This window comes from Haliotis asinina, chromosome 3, assembly GCF_037392515.1.
Source record: "Haliotis asinina isolate JCU_RB_2024 chromosome 3, JCU_Hal_asi_v2, whole genome shotgun sequence".
In the NCBI taxonomy this organism is placed as follows: domain Eukaryota; kingdom Metazoa; phylum Mollusca; class Gastropoda; order Lepetellida; family Haliotidae; genus Haliotis; species Haliotis asinina.
In genome coordinates, this window is record NC_090282.1 from 36,328,894 (window position 1) to 36,349,390 (window position 20,497).

At 38.4% G+C, this 20,497-nt stretch overlaps 1 protein-coding gene across 1 annotated transcript in view; it reads right to left on the reverse strand.

The window, feature by feature from the left end:
• Positions 1-765: 765 nt before the first annotated feature.
• Positions 766-20,497, reverse strand: part of LOC137277901 (cullin-associated NEDD8-dissociated protein 1-like) — a 41,758-nt gene continuing 22,026 nt past the window's right edge. Inside the window, exons 16-32 of the mRNA XM_067809895.1 lie at positions 18,387-18,518; positions 15,966-15,999; positions 15,366-15,465; positions 12,169-12,254; positions 10,031-10,231; positions 9,756-9,818; positions 9,311-9,406; positions 8,937-9,004; positions 8,583-8,677; positions 7,365-7,468; positions 6,405-6,472; positions 5,800-5,989; positions 5,126-5,314; positions 4,844-4,915; positions 3,497-3,668; positions 2,848-2,994; positions 766-2,466 (exon numbers count right to left, since the gene is read on the reverse strand). Of these exons, the coding sequence (XP_067665996.1) occupies positions 2,339-2,466; positions 2,848-2,994; positions 3,497-3,668; positions 4,844-4,915; positions 5,126-5,314; positions 5,800-5,989; positions 6,405-6,472; positions 7,365-7,468; positions 8,583-8,677; positions 8,937-9,004; positions 9,311-9,406; positions 9,756-9,818; positions 10,031-10,231; positions 12,169-12,254; positions 15,366-15,465; positions 15,966-15,999; positions 18,387-18,518 (1,945 nt within the window). The 3' untranslated portion in view covers positions 766-2,338. The remainder of the gene's footprint in view (positions 2,467-2,847; positions 2,995-3,496; positions 3,669-4,843; positions 4,916-5,125; positions 5,315-5,799; positions 5,990-6,404; positions 6,473-7,364; positions 7,469-8,582; positions 8,678-8,936; positions 9,005-9,310; positions 9,407-9,755; positions 9,819-10,030; positions 10,232-12,168; positions 12,255-15,365; positions 15,466-15,965; positions 16,000-18,386; positions 18,519-20,497) is intronic.

Here is a 20,497-nt window from a genome sequence, read left to right on the forward strand (position 1 = left end):
GACAGCCCCTAAGGTTCGAAGGTTACAAGCTTTATGGACGATGAAACAACGGCTAGAAAGACCACCTCACCATCGAATTAACCAACCAATATTTTGATAGGATGACATAAAATGGAAAAAAAATGGAACATTGTCAAAAACAGCGAAAGACGTGTGTTTAACACACCAGCACCATGTTTGATTCAAATGCCTACACATAAATGACTGGTGCATTCTTTTTCGTTTGTAGTATATTTTGTTGCAGTATGACTTCATCCCTGTTATAACCCATGTCTATGGTCGACTTCAGTGTACCCATGTACGAAAGACTTATTTTTAAGGCTGCTTTGAATCTATATCTTATGTTCCTGAAGGTTTCAGTTTAACAAGGAGTAACAAAGTTGTTTTTCCACTTTAGTAAACAGTCCCAAAGTTTAAAGGATAAAGAACATTCCAAAAAAGGTCCATACTAATTGACTTTAAACACATACATCTGTTATCTAGAATCGTAACTAATGTATCTTGCTCAGTCCTAAAGTCTATGCAGACAGTTACGTCTGGTCCAGTCAAAACAGTAGTAAAGGTTTGACCCAAGTATCATGACACTGGTGACGACATTACTAGATGCTGAAATTGACATTTACTCCAAGACTAACGGTTACTTTTCAGAAGATATTTGTATGCTCATACGGATGTCAGCTGACAATGAAACCGAACTGCGAACTCAAACCTCTCGTCTCAAACTGCTGTATCCACCCCTGTACATAAACAACTCCAAACTCTTGATGTAGATAAACATTGTATTTATTAATTGCAGGTTTGCCACACTGATAGTACAAACTAAGTGAAGATAACCAGTCACAGGGACTCAATATATACACTGCAAGATGGCCTTCCTTAATGCCTGTTCTTTACATCTGTGAAAAAAAGCACACAGGCATGTTACAGCTGCAGGCATCCACTGAAGCAAGCACAAAAGTGAGGGGACAAACTTGCTAAAAGCTTGTATCATCAAATAATCTGCTCAAGAAAGCCACTTATCTGGACCTATTTACAGAAGGAAAAACATCCATTGGAACATCCATTGGAACATGAACAACATCAGGCTTCAATACCATTGAAATCAACATTATTCTAGAATAATGATTACATTTTTTCAAAAATATTATTGACTTCCAGTTGGATTTTGTCACTTACAGTTCATGATTTTATTGAAGCATAATAAAGTATTAATATCTGGGAATTTGGTTTCATATCCATCAATCAATTACAGAATGAGTGCTATACTTGTGTAAAGAATATAACATAATGTGCACTGGAGTCTCCATTAACAGTGTAATGGACTTTTAACCTTTTACAACTTTGCAAAGGCTACACTAATCATCAGAAAACGTGAAGGATTTGACTTAGGCATTGATATACACAAGTATTAGCATCAATGTGCCATTCTCTCTGTAGACTTTTGCAGTCTGTAACCTTAACAAGTAAATCAACCCAAACATTAACGCTCAGTACAAACAGTCTGCACATAATTTTCAATGAGAACAAACTGCCCCAAGATGCAAGTGATCATGTAAGCAGTGACTCATTGTGTTGACAGATCCTGCTTCACAGAGTGGTCATAATCCAAAGATGATCACAACTCCATTACTTTAACACTGACTCACTTTGCACAAAGATTGTTTAGTGGAGCAGGTTGCCAGTTTGTGGAAGTGACAATGAGGACATCAGAGGAAGTTGTGTTGTGTTGTGCACATATCAAAGGCCTTTACAGACTACCAGACGTTGGTATTATACAATATCTACCAATTGCGCATCAAAGCGGGTATGTCTGCTAAAAACATGACATAATCTTGACAAAGTCAAGTCTCACCATGTGAAAGCATTCACTGATTGAAATACCTGATGAAGTATCAGCTTAAAAAACATTTCAATCCTTCATGAGACTTATGCGAAATAACATGTTTAACATGGATTCTCATCGCATTATTTTCACTTTTTCTGAACAGAAACAAAAAGGGACAGCACTTTTTATAGAATCATTCAGGGTGTGGTATTGTTGTCCTCAGGTATGTTACAGAAGACCAAATTCTTTCATAATGCTATAGTAAAAGCTGTCTGACAACAGATTAACTATAGCAGCATGACATAATTTGGTGTTCTCAAACTAATTTTGAGTAGTATACTTGTACAAAGCTTTTTAACTTATTCAGTGAACTTAAACACTGAATTCTATCATTGTCAGTTGTTGAGGCCCTCCAACGATCTTGAGATATCCTCATACAAATACATGCATCCAGCAAAGCCACACCCCGACTTAAAAGAGCACTTGAAATACAACGCTAGAGGAAGGAGGTTTTCAGCTTGTGTCCATTGTTGTTGAGTCCGACGTTGAGATGGCATCTTTCTGAATGTTTTCATACATAGAAGAGAGTTCGGAACTTGATTTGATCTGGGTAAGGAACTCATTCATCTGTGGACTCTTGTCTGAAAACGGAAAGGCTGCATGTACGGAGGGTAAGAAAAGAAAGGAGAATAGCAGGTAAATGGAGCTAATGAGGTTGCTGTGATATGGTATAATGATAGCTACAAACCAGTAAACAGACAGAACTTATTTAACTTTTTACAAAGGACTTTGCTAAAGATGTAGACAAAAAGACAACTTTTGAATGATTGAACAAAACTCCCCATAATCCATGTGACATATATGTGATCAATTTATCACAACCCAAAAGAGTGGTTGGAAGTAACATGGCACATCAGGAAGCCTAAAAAACAACATTTAGTGTCTTCTACTAGGTAAAGGGGACAAAGAATCTCAGGTTAATCAGCTGGTAAGCAATATTTGACAATGAAGACAACACAAACCTGCATCAGTGATGTTGAGCAATGCAGCTACGGCTCGAAGCGCTGATCTCTTCAACTCATCCTGCTTTTCAAACTCCTGCTTCACAGAATGGGCCTTCACCTTAGTTGTACAGGTAGCCCGGAGTGGTTCCACCAGCCGGTCCAGTCCTGAAACAAATGATAAGTTGAAGCAAACAGTCAGCTTCTTGGGACTTAAGTGAGTGAGTTTGTGTTACTTCATGCCATGATCTAGGCAAGGCAAACCCGTGGTTGACAGCATAAACCATGTCCTAAACCACGGAGGCACTATGATCTTCAGTCTGTCAGGTCAATCACTACAAGTATATTGTTCCTGTTAAGTGTTGAAGCTGAGCATTAACATGCTGAATACATACTTTTTGGAACTACATGCATTGGAGCTACATACATATAGTACAAGTGACTGTGGAATTGGATTGGATGATAGAGCAATATCATAATGTAAACTATCTCCAATTAATGGCAGAGTGGATCAAATAGAATAACTAAGACATTCAGACATAGATAAATACATGATATTAGATAAATACATGATATTTGTAACACAACTTTCCATTAGGTGATACCAAAAGTATGAAATCCTCCTTAATAAATAGTCGTCCCAAGGCTAAAGGACAATGTTTTAACTTACTTTGAAGAACAGCATTTGGACAGAGATGTGAAAGACGGACAAGCATCAGGTAAGTCAACATCTTGATGTCATAGTGGTCCTTAAGTCCATCTTCTACATGGTTGAGGAACTCAAATATGTCCAGCCGATCAAGGCAGGAGTCGAGCAAGGTGTACATGCACTCGAAGGCTGCCTGTCATTGAGATCAATTTTTCCAAATAAGTGGTTACTAACACACACACACATGCTGGTAATATGTTAACACCCAAAAGGAGAAAAAGCTTATTATATGGAGCGACAGTGAGTGAGAATGGTTTAATGCTGGTTTTAGCAATATTTGAGTAATACCACTGCAGGGGACACCAGATATGGGCTTCACACATTGTACCCAGATGGGAAATCAAACCCAGGTGTTCAGTGTGACAAGCGAAAGCATTAACCATTAGGCTACCCCATCATCCATTGATTACATGGAAGAAAGCAATCACGATCCTGTTTCATGAGCAGATTCAGCTGCAGATGTGTAGTGAGTGAGTTTACACCGTACTCAGCAATATTCCAGCTATATGGCAGTGGTCTGTAAATAATGAAGTCAGGACCAGACAATCCAATAGTGAACATCATGAGTGAGTGAGTGAGTGAGTGAGTGAGTGAGTGAGTGAGTGAGTGAGTGAGTGAGTGAGTGAGTGAGGTTAGTTTTACGTCGCACTCAGCAATATTCCAGCTATATGGCGACGGTCTGTAAATAATCGAGTCTGGACCAGACAATCCAGTGATCAACAACATGAGCATCGATCTGCGCAATTGGGAACCGATGACATGTGTCAACCAAGTCAGCTAGTCTGACCACCCGATCCCGTTAGTCGCCTCTTACGACAAGCATAGTCGCCTTTTATGGCAAGCCTGGGTTGCTGAAGACCTATTCTACCCCGGGACCTTCACGGGTTGAACATCATGAGCATTGATGACACATGTCAACTAAGTCAACAAGCCTGTTTACATCAAGCATGGGTAAATAAAGATCAATTCTAACCCCGATCACCAATGACAGGTGTCCACCAAGTCAACGAGCCTGACCACCTGATCCTATTAGTCAGCTCTTATGACAAGCATAGTCGCCTTTTACGGCAAGCATTCTATTCTACCCCAGACCTTCACAGGTCCTCCTTTCTTAAAGTCAGTGATAAATTCAGTCAACATTTACTTCTAGTTATTATCATGTAAATGTATCCAGGGAGTTAATCTGCAATGTATTCATGACCTTGGGGCTTCACTCACAAAGCAGAATAGATCTTTGGAAACAATAAAGCTGCAATCTTATCATTATTACCTTATGGACTGGGCATAGGATGAGAGTCAGAGACATACCTTTCTAATGTCCAGACCATCATCTAGGGTGTGTTTGAAAGGCCCCATTTCCACTTCTCGGATCAGCTCTTTCTTTTGGTCATCAAGGAAGAAAATGACAGATTTTCAACTATGTGATAGCTCATAAGAAATAAATAATTGTATGTGTAATCAACTGAAATCACCTTTTGCCTAGAGGAGAGTAATTTCTCTAACAAAGATCCTGTAAATCACTGAAGATAATAACTATAACAACAAAGACCTTGTAAAAATATGACAGCCATATTTACCATTCTTACTTACCCTTATCTTTGTTTCATTATAAAGATGAGGAAGAACTGAATCCAACAGATCTCTGATTAGAGAGGGTTTGTTGTGAGCAGCTGAGTTGAATGTCACCAAGGCAACTCGCCTTACATTCAGGTCAGGGTCTTGTAACGTTCTCAGGAAATCTCCAATACAACCTCGCAGCAATGTGTCAATACCTTGTGGCTGAAATCGGTTGTACTGTTCAATTAAGTATGCTGCCAAGCCAAAAGTAATATAAAATGGCTGAGATCTTTAGGCTTCTTAAACATGTATTTAAGAGAAAACACAATGTCTATCAGTAAAGACCAATTTCATACGGACTGTGGTTATTTAGCAGTCTGGTGACAAGTTTCTCAATGTGTTGCAGTATTAGTTCGGATTTGGGAATTAACTCCATGACCAGCAAAACCTGGCAAAAAACACCAAGAAACAACACACATGCACACACGCAGGCACGCAGGCACACAAAATAAACCCAACAAAAAAACCCCAAAATACAAAAAAACAAAATATGAGAAACCAACAAATTTCGGCCATTCTTCTGCAGCAAATCCTCACAGTGCTGGAATCTACCTTAATTTCTTGTCTAGCTCTCTTCTGCATGTAAACAAAACTATTTCAGTTCAGAACTTAAAAGTTCTCTTGAAGGAACAGATAGAGACCCCTACCTGGTCTGATATTGTGAACTTGATTGCTGTTACAACTGTGCTACGTGTCAAAGCAGATTGGTGATTGAGGTGTTGTCTCAGGTTACCCAGGAGGTTCCCAGGGTCGATGAGGGTCAGTTTTCCTAGACATTCTGACACAACGTTCCGCGTTCCTTCCTCAGGACACTCACAGTGGTTGAACAACATTGTCCTGGAACATGACGTCCCTATTACGGCACTATATCTGACACTGTGTCTTCTCAAAATGAACACAAGATTCATCAGAAGATGACATAACCCTCAGGCCCCCATATATTTGAAAGGACAAATCATCTGACAGTTACTTGATGTTTTCTTAGATTAAGTTTGACACTTTCTGTGTCCAGAGCAGCAACACCTCACAAACCCCTGACCACCCCATATAGACGAAACAAAATTTCATGAAATGACCGAATGATATTGATTGTTGTTACACAAAATGACATGAAATGGCTCACCCTCTCAGTCATTTCATGAAATGACGGAAAGTTTAATCTCTTCAAGAAATGACAGATTTCATAATCTGACACTAACATACATACATGATATAGTGAATATCTTATTGCCATGAATATCACACCACTTACCATACTGTCTGTACATAGGGGCTGAGAGTTTCCACACCAGATGGCGAACTAGATTCACAGCTGATGATCTGAGAAAAACAGGACCGGACAATTTTAACATAATCCTGTTACCTTATAACTTAGATGTTGAGTATCATCAATATTCATCTAAAGTAACAGTTTTCAAAATGAAAAGAAACATGAATATGAAAATAGCACTACAGACAAAGTCTTTGACACGGATTAACAACAGCATGCACAGATCTTTGACTTCATTTTCTCTCTATTATAATTAACAACATCAATACTAAATGCAAGACTGATATTTAGATTTAAATAGCACTGTCACTCAGGTGACATAATCCCCTGCCACAAATTATGAAATCTTTCTTAAAAAGGAAGGAAAGTGAATGTCATAACTTAAGAAGTCAGATGTCAATCAAAACATGACCAGTCAACCTTCTCTTGATATCTTGCTTTGTAGTTCTTCAAATGTACAAATTTTTTAAAGACTAACTTTGACCTTGAAATTAATGTCTTAGCATATGAAATATTCAAAAATAGTAATAAAGAAATTGCTTATTGAAAAACATTTAAGGAAAGTCTATGAAGAAAATCCAGAGACATTTTCTTAAGATACCTCAATGACATTCTTAATATGCAGTTTAACATGCTGAAATCTTCAATGTGTTGCCGTGACCTTGAAACTTATGGGCAGGTAACCCAAATTGACTGGGTCCTGTGCCTTCCTTGGACAAAGTCTGGAGTTGAATAAGAAGAAACTTGTCTTGCTGACAATCTTAAAATGCAGTTTAACATGCATTTCTTCAAAGTGAAGTGTCGCCATGACGGGGCATAATCATGCTAATATCTTTTGGCTCATCATTCAATCCCTACTCTTTTTATTACCTTTAGCATCTCGCTGGGAATCTTTAAAACCTTAAGTCAATGAATATTACGAAGAGCAAGTCTCACACTTACCTCTTTCAGAGAGTGTAGTAACAAATACTGTCTTTTAGGCTGATTTTCTATTTCTTGTAACACAAATGGAAGGAATTTTGGTAGATTTCCAACACTGACATTGCCTGAAAAACAGAATGTCTGAAAGATAACTGAAATAGAAATACCCCTGCTTAAACATCCTATTTACAGAGAGTGAACAATGAAACCCATTTTCATCTGGCAAAACAAACAAGTAGCTCTTTAATAGTGCATGTGCCACACAGAAATATCACTAGCCAAATATACCTACTAGTCAGTGTTGACAGTCCTATATTCATATATCAGGATTATACTTGATGTGGCTATGTAGTTATGGCAATTACTGCTTCAATCAAGGCTAAAAACACTAGATACACAGGAAAGAAAGTAATAAATGATCCATGGAAAAACTGGCTGGCAGTTCCTTTTAAACATTGGTACCACATGAAAACTGTTTCAGGTAGATCTGTAAGATCTTGGTTTGAGAAAACAATCTAGTGACAAACATCTTGAACAAACTACTGGAGTTGGTATACAATGACATGAATAAACCAAGACAAGGTTGGTTGGGCCTTTTATGCTGCACTAAGCAGTACTTGAGCTATATGGTGGCTGATTGTAAATAATCGAGTCTGGACCCAGACAACCCAGTGATTATGAGCGATGACCTAAATGACTGGGATACAATGTCTACCACATAAGTGAGTCTGACCACATGACAATGTTAGTCACGTCTTACAATAAGCATGAGTTACTGAAGAACAATTATTTTAACCTGGATCTTAACAGGTAACCAAGTCAGGGAGTCTGACTACCTCATCTTTTGACAATAATTCATTAATAAATTGCATAGGATGTTCTGCACAATGTATTATGAATAAAAGGACGACAAGACGTTCTGTACGATGTTTTGTTCAATGTACTATAACACTGATATTATGTACAATGTATTAAGATCAACAAATGGAGGATGAGGAGGGCTTGCACGATGTGTTACATAACCTAATATGATAACGAATGAAGGACAACATTGCAGAGAATGCTCCATGCAAAGTACTGTCAACATGTACTAAAAACATTTATAAAAAAAATATGAAAAAATAATACACTGATGAAGACAAATGTTCACAGGTGACACATGTCAAAGTATCACTGGTACAGCAGCTCTTGATGCCAATGCTTTATTTTGTAGCTTCCTAGCATCTTCGTTCCACTCACCTAAAGCATAGGATGCTGCTGACTTTACCTCTTCGTTGGGAGATGAAAAAGACTCCAGTATCACATTCTGAATCTCTCCTTGACTACTTAAATCACTGTAAGAGAAAGTCAGAAGTACAGTTGGAGCATTCGAAAGGTATTTCTAATGTTTCTGTGCCATGAACAGATTATGCCAAAATCACACACATTCAGAACTGCTAATATTTCACAACTGCTTGCGATCTATAGTAAAGATGACACTTAATCAGCCATGTCACAAATTGTAACACAGGTTTCAAAAGGTGGATCTATTTCAAAAAGAAGGCTCTCAGAACTGACTAAATAATGGAATAAACAGGAGGACAATATGCTTACACATGTTTTCCTATTTCTCCGAGGGCTAATAATGAAAAAAGAACTATTGAATCTGTTGACTTTGCATTCTGAAAAAAAGAAAAAGTTCACAGTTAATTCAAATTATGAAACACTTTCATACCTACTAGAGCAGGCTGTACAATGTGACTGGGCCAAAAACATTGTTAAATAAGTCAGAATCCCAGAAATGTTTTACATTCATACCTTTTCATAGAAACACTGATTCATAGATGTTGAACATTTGATATTTGACAAATTAGAAGCCTTCAGCTGAGTCATGAATTCCACATGAAAGCTCAGACCATCAATTGACACAGCAAAACAGAATGTACATAATGTTAATATCCAAATGATTTATGAAACTCGTCATTTACCTTAACATCGCTAACGAACTGGTTGACCACGTTGCCAGCCTCTTCAGGGCTCATTACAGTCAGTGCTGCTACAGATTTGGCAATGGAATGAAAGGCCTGGAACATTCAACAATGATCACAATGTTGTTCCGTCATTCTTAGGTAATTCTCTAAGCTCTATTCACCGTTTTAGATCCTTTGAAATAATACCCAAAGAATTCTGAGTGAGTGATACTCCTGCAATCACAGTTGGTAAGATTAGACAATAAAAAATAGCATTAAAATGTGTCTGTAGTGCGACAAATAGTTCGGTTCAAGTAATACAACTTCAGTACACCGTAATTATTACTGTGAAACTAGAGCCTCTTGACTACTTAATGTGCAATGCAAGGAGTCTAATTGTCAGCCAGTCAATGTAAACATAGTAAAGGATCTTTCGCCACTTCGTTGACAAACACAGACAGACCTGCTTATGTACAGCAAATCCAGTTCCTGTCTGTTGTGGACTGTAAATTGGCATGATCAAGAGCTGAAACAAGATAATTCCAGATAATGTACCAAAAAACAGAGTATGACAATTGCTTAGTACATCAAAAATGTTACAAAGAAAGAACAGTGAATCCACAAAGCCTTAAAACATCCCACACTGCTTGATATTCTGCTAGTCCTCAGGATAACTCTAGTTTAACTGATTCAAGCCAGAAGAACAGTCCCATATGGCAGTCACTACAGGACCCTTACCTGCAAGAGATCTTTGAAGCCTAGTTTGGCTAAGCCAAGTTTCACCACAGCCTGGAAGAATTCTAAGAGAGCTTTGAGTGCCCCTCCTTGTAGTAGGGGAGACTGTATCAAAACCAGGATCTGTGGCAGAATCTCAGACTGGATGTTGGAGATAGAGGATTTTTGTATCCGGGAGATGGACGTCAGGAGGTTCAGTGTTAACTGCAAGTATAACATATCAAATGGATTGGTGACTGCAAATGAATTGAGGCATGAAGTTGTTGAAACCAGTGACTATCCATGACAGTACTGCACAAGGTTCTTGAGAGGGTTTTAGAAGTCAGTATTCTAATATATGACAAAATCTTATGGATGTCAACTTCGTCTTTATTGTTTATACTATGTTTCTGAGATATTCCTTGCCCCTTCGTCATCCACCTGATGAAGGAGTAAGGAATAGCCCAGAAACGTTGTGTAAACAAATAAAGAAGTTGATGACATCCATAACATTTTATCACATAGTACTGCACAAGTTGACATCCTCTTGACAGCATGCAGAAAAAACACCAAGTAGTCATACCAATGTTTCCATACTCAAGATTTCAGGAGTCACAGAGGCTCACTGACTCAGAAGTTAGTTAATTGCTGTTATAGATTGCAGGGGAATTTTTTTTTTTTTATGGGAGCCACTGATTACCCTTCGGTTTAATTGCAGTATCGTGAAGAGTGGTATTCTGAGGGATGACTGTATTTATGAACAATCATGGGACAGACTGGACCTTGTTTACCCTTCAAGAACAATCATAGGTGAGAATAATTCTTAACATTTATCTGGGGTCACCTAGGGCTGCAACCAATACACTATGTGGCGAATATGATATGTATCATGAATATTGGGTAACGAATATGAATAATTATTCACAAATATAATATTGAACTTAAGTGATTGATGCACAATATGGAAACCCCATATTGACTGTTCATTTGTCGTAGTAATAACCTGTGATCTGATATGACACTCAAATTTGGTATGTAATAGATTAATAGTTAGAGTCCATAGTACGATGTGCAGCCTTTGCAAACTAATGTGACTTGCACTACTGCAAGGCTAGTGCATATCTCATTTTCGCATAAGGACATAATAGCGCAAGTAAAACATCCTCCATCAAAAATTGTAAATATTCATCCATATTCGGTTCTGGTGTCCATGAATAATAAATTGAATTCAATAAGAGCTATGGTTCGACTCCCTGAACATGCAAGTGTATGGTAAAAGCCTTAGCTACTATATGATTAACTACAGCAACAGCATGTACCACAACACTGATCCCTGACATAACAGATCCATCATGTATGGCTGATCTGCAGATAATTCTAATAGCTTAAATTTGATAGCTTAAACTTCACATCACTAAACATCACTTGGTTATTCTCACTTTGGACAGTGTTTCAGCAATGCCACATGGTATCAGCTTTGGGAAATCTGAAAGTGATGCAGTTTTAGCCGCTTACAGCTTTGCTGAAAATAGCAAGGTTGGGTATGGTGGCGACAAAATACTGACAGGGTGACCTCGGATTTGAATCCACAACCATGATACACATGGCAAAACAATGCCTAATGAGTAAAAAAATCTAAGTCCTGGACAATTTCCAATGTTGGGTGGAAACAAACAAGTGGCTATATGGGACAAATGTTTTGAGCATTTCATCGCATGTATGTACTCATAATCCCAAATTTGGAAAAACATTCAATTTAGCTTGGTAAAATGAATATGACATTGGTCTGAACTGAATATCTGAAGAAAACTTAAAAGAAATTTGATTTAGTTCCTTTTACTACACCCTATAAATTGCTAAGTGCATTCAGTTTTCACAGAAGCATGTATATTATTCATTTGAAATATTCAACAGAGGAGGAGATCAATAGTCTGTAAATGAGAGCCTTTTCTATTATACAATGTTAATGAACTCTGTGTGTACCAAATTCAATTTCCTGACATAAAGTATTCACATACACTTGCAAATAGAAAATCTCATACCCTTCATCTCCTAATCTGAACTGACTCTTAGACAGTAATTGAAATTGCCTAGCAAGCAGTGGACAACTCTCTTCCACTTGAATGTGATTTGAGCTTAAACAAGAAAGGTTCCTGACCTACCTGGGAAACATGAAGGTCATTCTCATTGATGAGTGATGGCATCTCTTTCATCATGTCTGCGATCATCCCTGGTGTCAAGGCTGGACCTGAGATAGGATAATGGAAATGTGACTGGTTCTGTGTACCCACCAATGTGTCAACTGTCACTACTGTGCACAAAGTCATTGGTTTAATGCCCTATCAGCAATATTTCAACAATACTTAAGTAAATAAGCTATCTGGACTAGACAATCCAGTGATTTTACATCAGGAGCATTGACCTACACAATTGGAAATCCATGACATGGATCAATAAGTATTGTAACTGAGGTGACATAATCCCCCACAGCAAATTCTGAAATCAAACTTAAAAAGTTATGAAAGTGAAAGTCATAGTTTAAGATGAAGATAATGTCAACAAAAACATGACCAGTCAACCTTTTGTGATATCTTGCTCTGTAGTTGTTGAAACATGTTCACATTTTCAAGACTGCATTTGACCATGACATAAATGGTGTGTGAAAAATGACAAAATAGTAATAATGAAAGTGCTTATCAAAAACATTCAGAGGAAAGTCTTAAAGGTCAAAGAAGAAAATTCAGTGAACCATTCTTCAGATGTCTTGCAAAAATATGTGAAGGTCTTCAAAACTGACTAGGCCCTGTATCTGTCCTACATGAAGCTTTGTGTCTGATATCTTGCTTAGGAACATAGCATGCAGGTTAACATGTTGAAAGCTTTCAAGTGTCAAAAGTGTGTTAAAGTATAAGGCTCCGTCTCTCCTATCACATTACAGTTTCTTCTCATGTTAAAGTCAAAAGGGGACTTGAAAGTTCTACCCTTGTCATTGAGACATAGTATCGAGCAAAAAGAAATCAGACTCGTTTTGAGTCAACGCCTTGATTTACAAGAGTCATTAGAAGATGACATATCCCCCCGGCCCCGACATGTTTGAAAGGACACATTATCTCACAGTTACTCATTGCCTTTTTAAACTAAGTTTGAATTGTTTCCATGGAATTCATGAAAATTATAAATGCCATATATCTGTAACCAGCAAAGTCACAATTTCAAGATCTGTCTCAATTATCTGCCAAGATCTGTTGAAAGATAAGAAATGGTTTTCGAGTTGTGCTCTGGGAACGAAGCCCATCCCTCCATTTTCAGTCCGAAACGTTTCCATGGAGACCAAGAAAATAATAAATCACAAAATCCTGTAAATAGCAAAAGGACACCACTTCAGGTTCTGACTGATATATCTACCAAGTTTTGCAGAAAAATATTGAATGGTTTTTGAGTTCTGCTCCGGAAACAAAACACACCTCTCACTTTTCAGACTATGTCCAAAACGTTTCCATGGAAAAACGAAAAAAATATAAATGCCAAAAATCTGTAAATAGCAAAACGCACAACCATAGTCTCAGATTACTATATCTATCAAGTTTGGTCTTGATAATATTGAACGGTTTCTGAGTTATGCTCCGGAATGATTACGGACGGATGGACAGACGAGGTGTTGACTATATCCCTCTGCATTACATGGTGGTGGGATAATAAAATTGACACAAATTGATGAATATTGGCACACATGTTGAAAATGCATTGTTAAATCAATCACAATAAGTCAATAGTCAGTCAGTCCACCATTTCGCTCAAAACACTGTTCAATCCGCCAAGGGATGGATTTTTACAAGACTGTCTGTGAGTTCCTCAGACAGCTTGTATCACATTTCATGAATAACTCGTTTCCAATCTGCAATGTCTTCGGTTCCTAATTTTCCACTTTTTTCTTGATGATTGCCATACATGAGGGCAGACATGTGTATACAGGTATTATCTTGCAACATCACATAGAGGATTCCACTCTGACCAAAATCTGAATCTAGCAGTCCCTCTTGCAAACCTCATGATACTACCTTGAATCAATGCCGCCTGTAATTTCCAGAAGCTGTGTTAACCCAAATTTCCTGATCCCAACCCACACCATCACTTAAGGTTAGAACCTTAGGCACACTTTTTTGCATTTTTCATTTTGCCACCACCTTTTCCTTGTAATTCGGAAAAATTGGAACTTCAAATCATTGGTAAATATCCAGTTTTAGAAGTCATTGTCCTTTTTCACTCACACCACTCCTGTCTTTTCCACTTGTGCTCTTGTGTCATCAGTGGAACCTTTGTTGGCACGTTCTTCATGATTCCTATTCTTTTAAACTCTGCCTTACCGTCCATTCCGATACCCTAGTTCTGCCTGAAGCCATGGCATGCTCACCCATTTGTTTTCCTAACCAGTTTGGATGCACTGCCTCCAGTTGGCGCCTGTCATTTCAACAGAGTTTACAAGGACTTCCCGATCTCGGCTTGCGCTGAAAACTCCCGGCAGTTTAATTCTGGCGATAAGTCGGTAAGTGGTACTTCAAGAAAGTCCCAATATTTTCCATAACTTCTGAACTGATCATTATACCCTTTTCATTTTCAGATTCCCATGGATTATGTTGGGAAGCACTGCGTACATTAAAAGTGTCACAGTTTCTTTGTATTCTGTTTGTCTAGCCAGAAATTGCATTGTTATATTGTTTATCTATTTCTCAACTTGTGTGAATCTTTTGGTAGGATTTGACACACATGTATCAGTCCTGAAGACGATTCAGTGTCAGTTTTCCACCATAAAAACATGATTGATCAAATAGACACAGCCATGTCAAGAACTGGTGGGCTGACAGACTCTGATGCTGTTCACCATTCCTATAAATAAATGTCAGATCTGTCTCAATTTTTACTCTGCCTACACTCATCATGCATTGCCACTGTGAGCACATGTGAAATCTACAATGTAAGTTGTATGCTTCTCTTGAGGGTAATATGGTCTGATGTCCGCCTCTTTGCAGCAGTGCCACCCAAGCCAGTAGGCGAGGGATGAAACTCTACAAAAAGGTGTACATCAGACTGTTAGTCGCCTCTGTAAATGTGCACATAGTGACCCCACTGCTCCCCAGTTGCCCTCCAAAACAGCTAATTGTCGAACTCTGTTATATTATGATGTCATATGATTGTTAGCCATACAACTTCTTGGGTGAGAGTTTTGTGGTCACCTTGGCAGTTGGTAATATTTTTGCCAGTTGTTACCCTCCTGGGAGGGTAGATATGGAAACTTGTTAAAGTATCATTGACCAATGAAATTAAAATATTTCACAAGAAGGTAAGATAATAATATACCCACCATAGTTTTTCACAAGAACATCTAGACACAGTAGTGTGCACAGTTTCAAAGCTCTTTGGTTTTTCCTCAAGAAAGATGCCAAAATAGGAACCCCTTCATTCTGCAAAAAAAGAGACATGTACAGGTGAATATTATGAAAATAGCATGCGTTCCATCCTGATCTCACACTGTGAGGATGGTCTTACACTGCTTTCAGCAATGTTGGAGCAATATCACACCAGAAAGGGGCTTCATGTATTGTACCCATGGGGGTGGGTCTTCTGAGTGACAAGCAAACACTTTAACCCCTAGGTTACATCAACGTCCCTCAACCTGACCTAGACTACTGTCGAATACATGTATACTTAGTCCAAAACCATATCACTATGTTGTTGAATTTCGATCATCACATTGTGATATACTGGACATAATGTATACTTGGACAAAAATACAAGCATATCATCATCTGTCATTAGACAGTACACTGTGAGTGCAAAGTGATCACTATCAAACATATTACATTCAAATATCTTGCAACACACTATTTCCACAATTTCACAGCCCCGATCTGCACTGAGTAGTCTTCTATATGTTAGAAAATGAGCACTGGCAGATACTTACAAGGATTGGCCTTATGTCAATCTTTAGGGGTGAACTGAAATGAGAGATTGACAGGGTGTTACCAACATCACAAGGACTTTACCTGATTTCAGCAAAACAACCATAGTATACCACTTGTCTTTAAAGAGTGAGTGAGTTTATTTTTATGCCACACTCAGCAAAATTCCAGATATATGACAGCGGTCTGTAAATAATTGAGTCTGGACCTGACAATCTAGTGATCAACAGCATGAGCACTGATCTGCGCAACTGGGATATATGATGACATGTGTCAACCATGTCAGCAAGCCTGACTACCCAATCCTGTTAGTCACCTCTTTGAACACGCATAGTCGGCTTTTTCTACAAAACCTATCAGACTCCTGATTATGTCATGTGAAGAAGAACTAGCTTGATAAAAACCTAAATACCAGATTATATATTCACTAGACCTGCAATGATTCTGTATGATTCACTGAAAAACTTGAATCGGACACATTAGTTTCGGCTTTTGATAACCAGTATCGCTATTTCTATTCAATGTTTGAGTATCTATTTAAAGTACAGTCATCCCTCACAGTAACGCGCTTTGCGATACCGCAGATTCAGTTGAATTGCAGGGTAATCCGTGGCTCCCATAAAAAAAGTGGAACTGTGATCACACCCCTCCATGAAATCGAAAATAGCTCATCAACAAATCCGCTGTCTACAGTCAGGAAAATAACGTAAACTAGTGAAATTCAATGTGGATGGCAACTGACAGTGTTTATCATACAGATCCATTTTTTCAGATACTTAAAACATGCTGGGTTTTCTCAATAATAATTATACCAACAGTGAAATATCGTAGTAGATCTAACTTATAAACGACAAGACATACCATTAGTCGAGTACTTACAATGTTTGCTGTGACGCAACACATCGCGATAAAGTGCGGGTAAACACAGTCATCTGAGAATGTATGGTGTCAGAAAACACATTTTTAAAAATTAAATTTAATCCCATTTTTATTCATTAAAACTGTTGACAGAAACAACAGAGACACCATGTCATTACCTCATTTCATACGCGTACAACTTCTGCTTACCACATTCGTGAGGGTCCGTTTTTCGAGCCTATCGTGATAGCACCAACTTCACATTATTCTTAGCAATTACAATCAGATTACAGTCTCGTAATCCATGGACTCCAAGACCCGCGTTATTGACACAATGAAGTTTTTACAATTAAATGGCCAACATTTTGTTTTTCACAAGCAAAGTTGCAAGTACCACGGGAAGTCAGCGGTGACTTGTCAAACTGTCTCCTACGTAAAATGTATCCAGACACTTAACGTCCTGTGTTCCTTGTTATGCTAAATATGTTTGCAGAAAATATGCAATATATGAGTGAGTGAGTGAGTGAGTTTAGTTTTACGTCGCACTTAGCAATATTCCAGCTATATGGCGACGGTCTGTAAATAATCGAGTCTGGACCAGACAATCCAGTGATCAATAACATGAGCATCGATCTGCGCAATGGGGAACTGATGACATGTGTCAACCAAGTCAGCTAGTCTGACCACCCGATCCCGTTAGTCGCCTCTTACGACAAGCATAGTCACCTTTTATGGCAAGCATGGGTTGCTGAAGGCCTATTCTACCTCGGGACCTTCACGGGTCATATGCAATATATAATATATCTGTTACAAAAACTGCTTAATATGTAAAATATTCTGACAATAGATAGGAAATTATTTGATGTAACATTATCAGATCATTTTTAACTGAATCACCGGCACATTGGAACAAAACCTCTGTACACAGCTGATCGCTATTTCCGGTTCAGTTGAGTAACAGGTAGCATTACAGGAACAGCAATTAAAATATCATGTTTAGTGATTTTTTATTGCAAGTTTCCCGTACATATATGTTTTTATTTCCAAAGTTTGTTTATTTTCACCTTCAACTATATGATATAGTTGAATACAGAATACATGAAATAGCAGTTTTGTTATGTCCTTGGAAAATATGACTTTACTTGGCCTTTGTTCCACATTATGTAATAGGTACTATAACGCACGAGGTCATCCGTGGACCCCAAGACCCACGATATGGCGAGGGATGACTGTATCTCTCTATACAGCGAGAATGTAATTTTGACTCTTAACTCATGCAGTTTGTTTTGAGCACTGAAACAAGGCGAAACGTGATTGGTGTGACACAAAGCTAATTATCCAGTGTGACTGTGGTTAGTAGACATTCCCAAGTTGATGATATGATTTCACGCAAATAGGGCCACTCACTTGAAATCTGAGAGATAAATGAATCTAACACTTTCACTTATATGAAGAATCAAATCGGAAAGGATTGAATCAAGGGTAGAATATTGAAAATCAAATTGAACTGAGGTCTAGGTGAATTACTGCTGCCCTAATATTGACATATTCATTTCAACACTCACCTTGCTATCATGGTCAGGGCTCTCACTGTTGTCAGACGTGTGATTTCATTTTTTAATCTCTCCAAGAAGATTGGTAAACATTCTCTAAGCTCTGCTGCTAAAGAGTCTCCAAGATTGCAAATAATCTGACCCCTGAAATCAAACAGCAAACCTAACAATACACATTGTGACACTAAACATGTTGTTTTTGAAAGAATATACAAGAAAATGAAAAAAACCTTTACAGTCCGTTTGGCTCAAAAGCAGACCGATGAATTGAAATTTAACTCGAAAGCTAATCAGTAGAGGACGTAACGTGTACGCGAGACGGTCTCCCGTTACGCGTACAAGTGACTACCTGAGAGGGGGTCACTCATACGCGTGACTCCCTGATCACAGAGAGAGAAATTCTGCATGTCACACAAAAACATGTCTAAAATTGTTATTTGTGAAAATAATTAAACAAAATTTGCTACAGTCATTGACAGATGGTCAAGTTATTGGATGACGTGAATGAAAACATAAAAAGAGGAAATTAAATTGTCAAAAAGTGACAAAAATGTGCAAAATTTGAGCAAAAATTGGCGATATTCAACTGCGAATTTCACCTATGTGCATAATTTTCAGAAACTTACATTTAGTATTTTCTGAAAGCTCATTTATCGTAGATTCATAATATATATGCAGCTTTCGATGCACACCAACGCACACCTGTTTGTTATTGTGTTGAAACATGTTTACTTTCTTCGAAACCACGCGAATCGTCTCGCGTAGAAGTGACCGGGTTAGCGTGTCATTAATGGGAGGTAACTGATGCCTGACTAAATTGCCCAGTCAAAACATCCGTCGTGAGTCTGAGACTGTGTGAAGCGTGCGTAATGTACGATATTTCTTGCGATATTTTCTGAAAGCTTATTCAACGCAGATTTACCTCGTACATGTACTTGTTCATGTACATTAACGCACATAGGTGTACAATTGTGTTGAAACAAACCTACCTTCCTCCCACCGCTCGTCACAGACACACACAGCGTCCTCACAATTTCGTTACGCGTACCAGAGACGCTTCCCAGAAGCACGAACAAAAGTAGTCAGTTTTTGACGGCAATTTTCACCTATGTGCACATTTCACACAAACATGATCTTTATATTTTCTGAAAGCTTATTCCATGCAGATTTACCTCGTATAAGTACTTGTTCGTGTACACGAATGCACATAGGTGTACAATTGCGATGAAACACATCTACTTTCCACCCACCGCTCGTCACAGACATACAAACGGCCTCACAATTTCGTTACGCGTACCAGAGACGCTACCCAGAAGCACCAACAAAAGTAGTCAGCCTTTGACGGCAATTTTCACCTATGTGCACATTTCACACAAACATGATCTTTATATTTTCTGAAAGCTTATTCCATGCAGATTTACCTCGTATAAGTACTTGTTCGTGTACACGAATGCACATAGGTGTACAATTGCGATGAAACACATCTACTTTCCACCCACCGCTCGTCACAGACACACACAGCGTCCTCACAATTTCGTTACGCGTACCAGAGACGCTACCCAGAAGCACGAACAAAAGTAGTCAGTTTTTGACGGCAATTTTCACCCATGTGCACATTTCACACAAACATGATCTTTATATTTTCTGAAAGCTTGTTCCATGCAGATTTACCTCGTATAAGTACTTGTTCGTGTACACGAATGCACATAGGTGTACAATCGCGATGAAACACATCTACTTTCCACCCACCGCTCGTCACAGACACACAAACGGCCTCACAATTTCGTTACGCGTACCAGAGACGCTACCCAGAAGCACCAACAAAAGTAGTCAGCCTTTGACGGCAATTTTCACCTATGTGCACATTTCACACAAACATGATCTTTATATTTTCTGAAAGCTTATTCCATGCAGATTTACCACGTATAAGTACCTGTTCGTGTACACGAATGCACATAGGTGTACAATCGCGATGAAACACATCTACTTTCCACCTACCGCTCGTCACAGACACACAAACGGCCTCACAATTTCGTTACGCGTACCAGAGACGCTACCCAGAAGCACGAACAAAAGTAGTCAGTTTTTGACGGCAATTTTCACCTATGTGCACATTTCACACA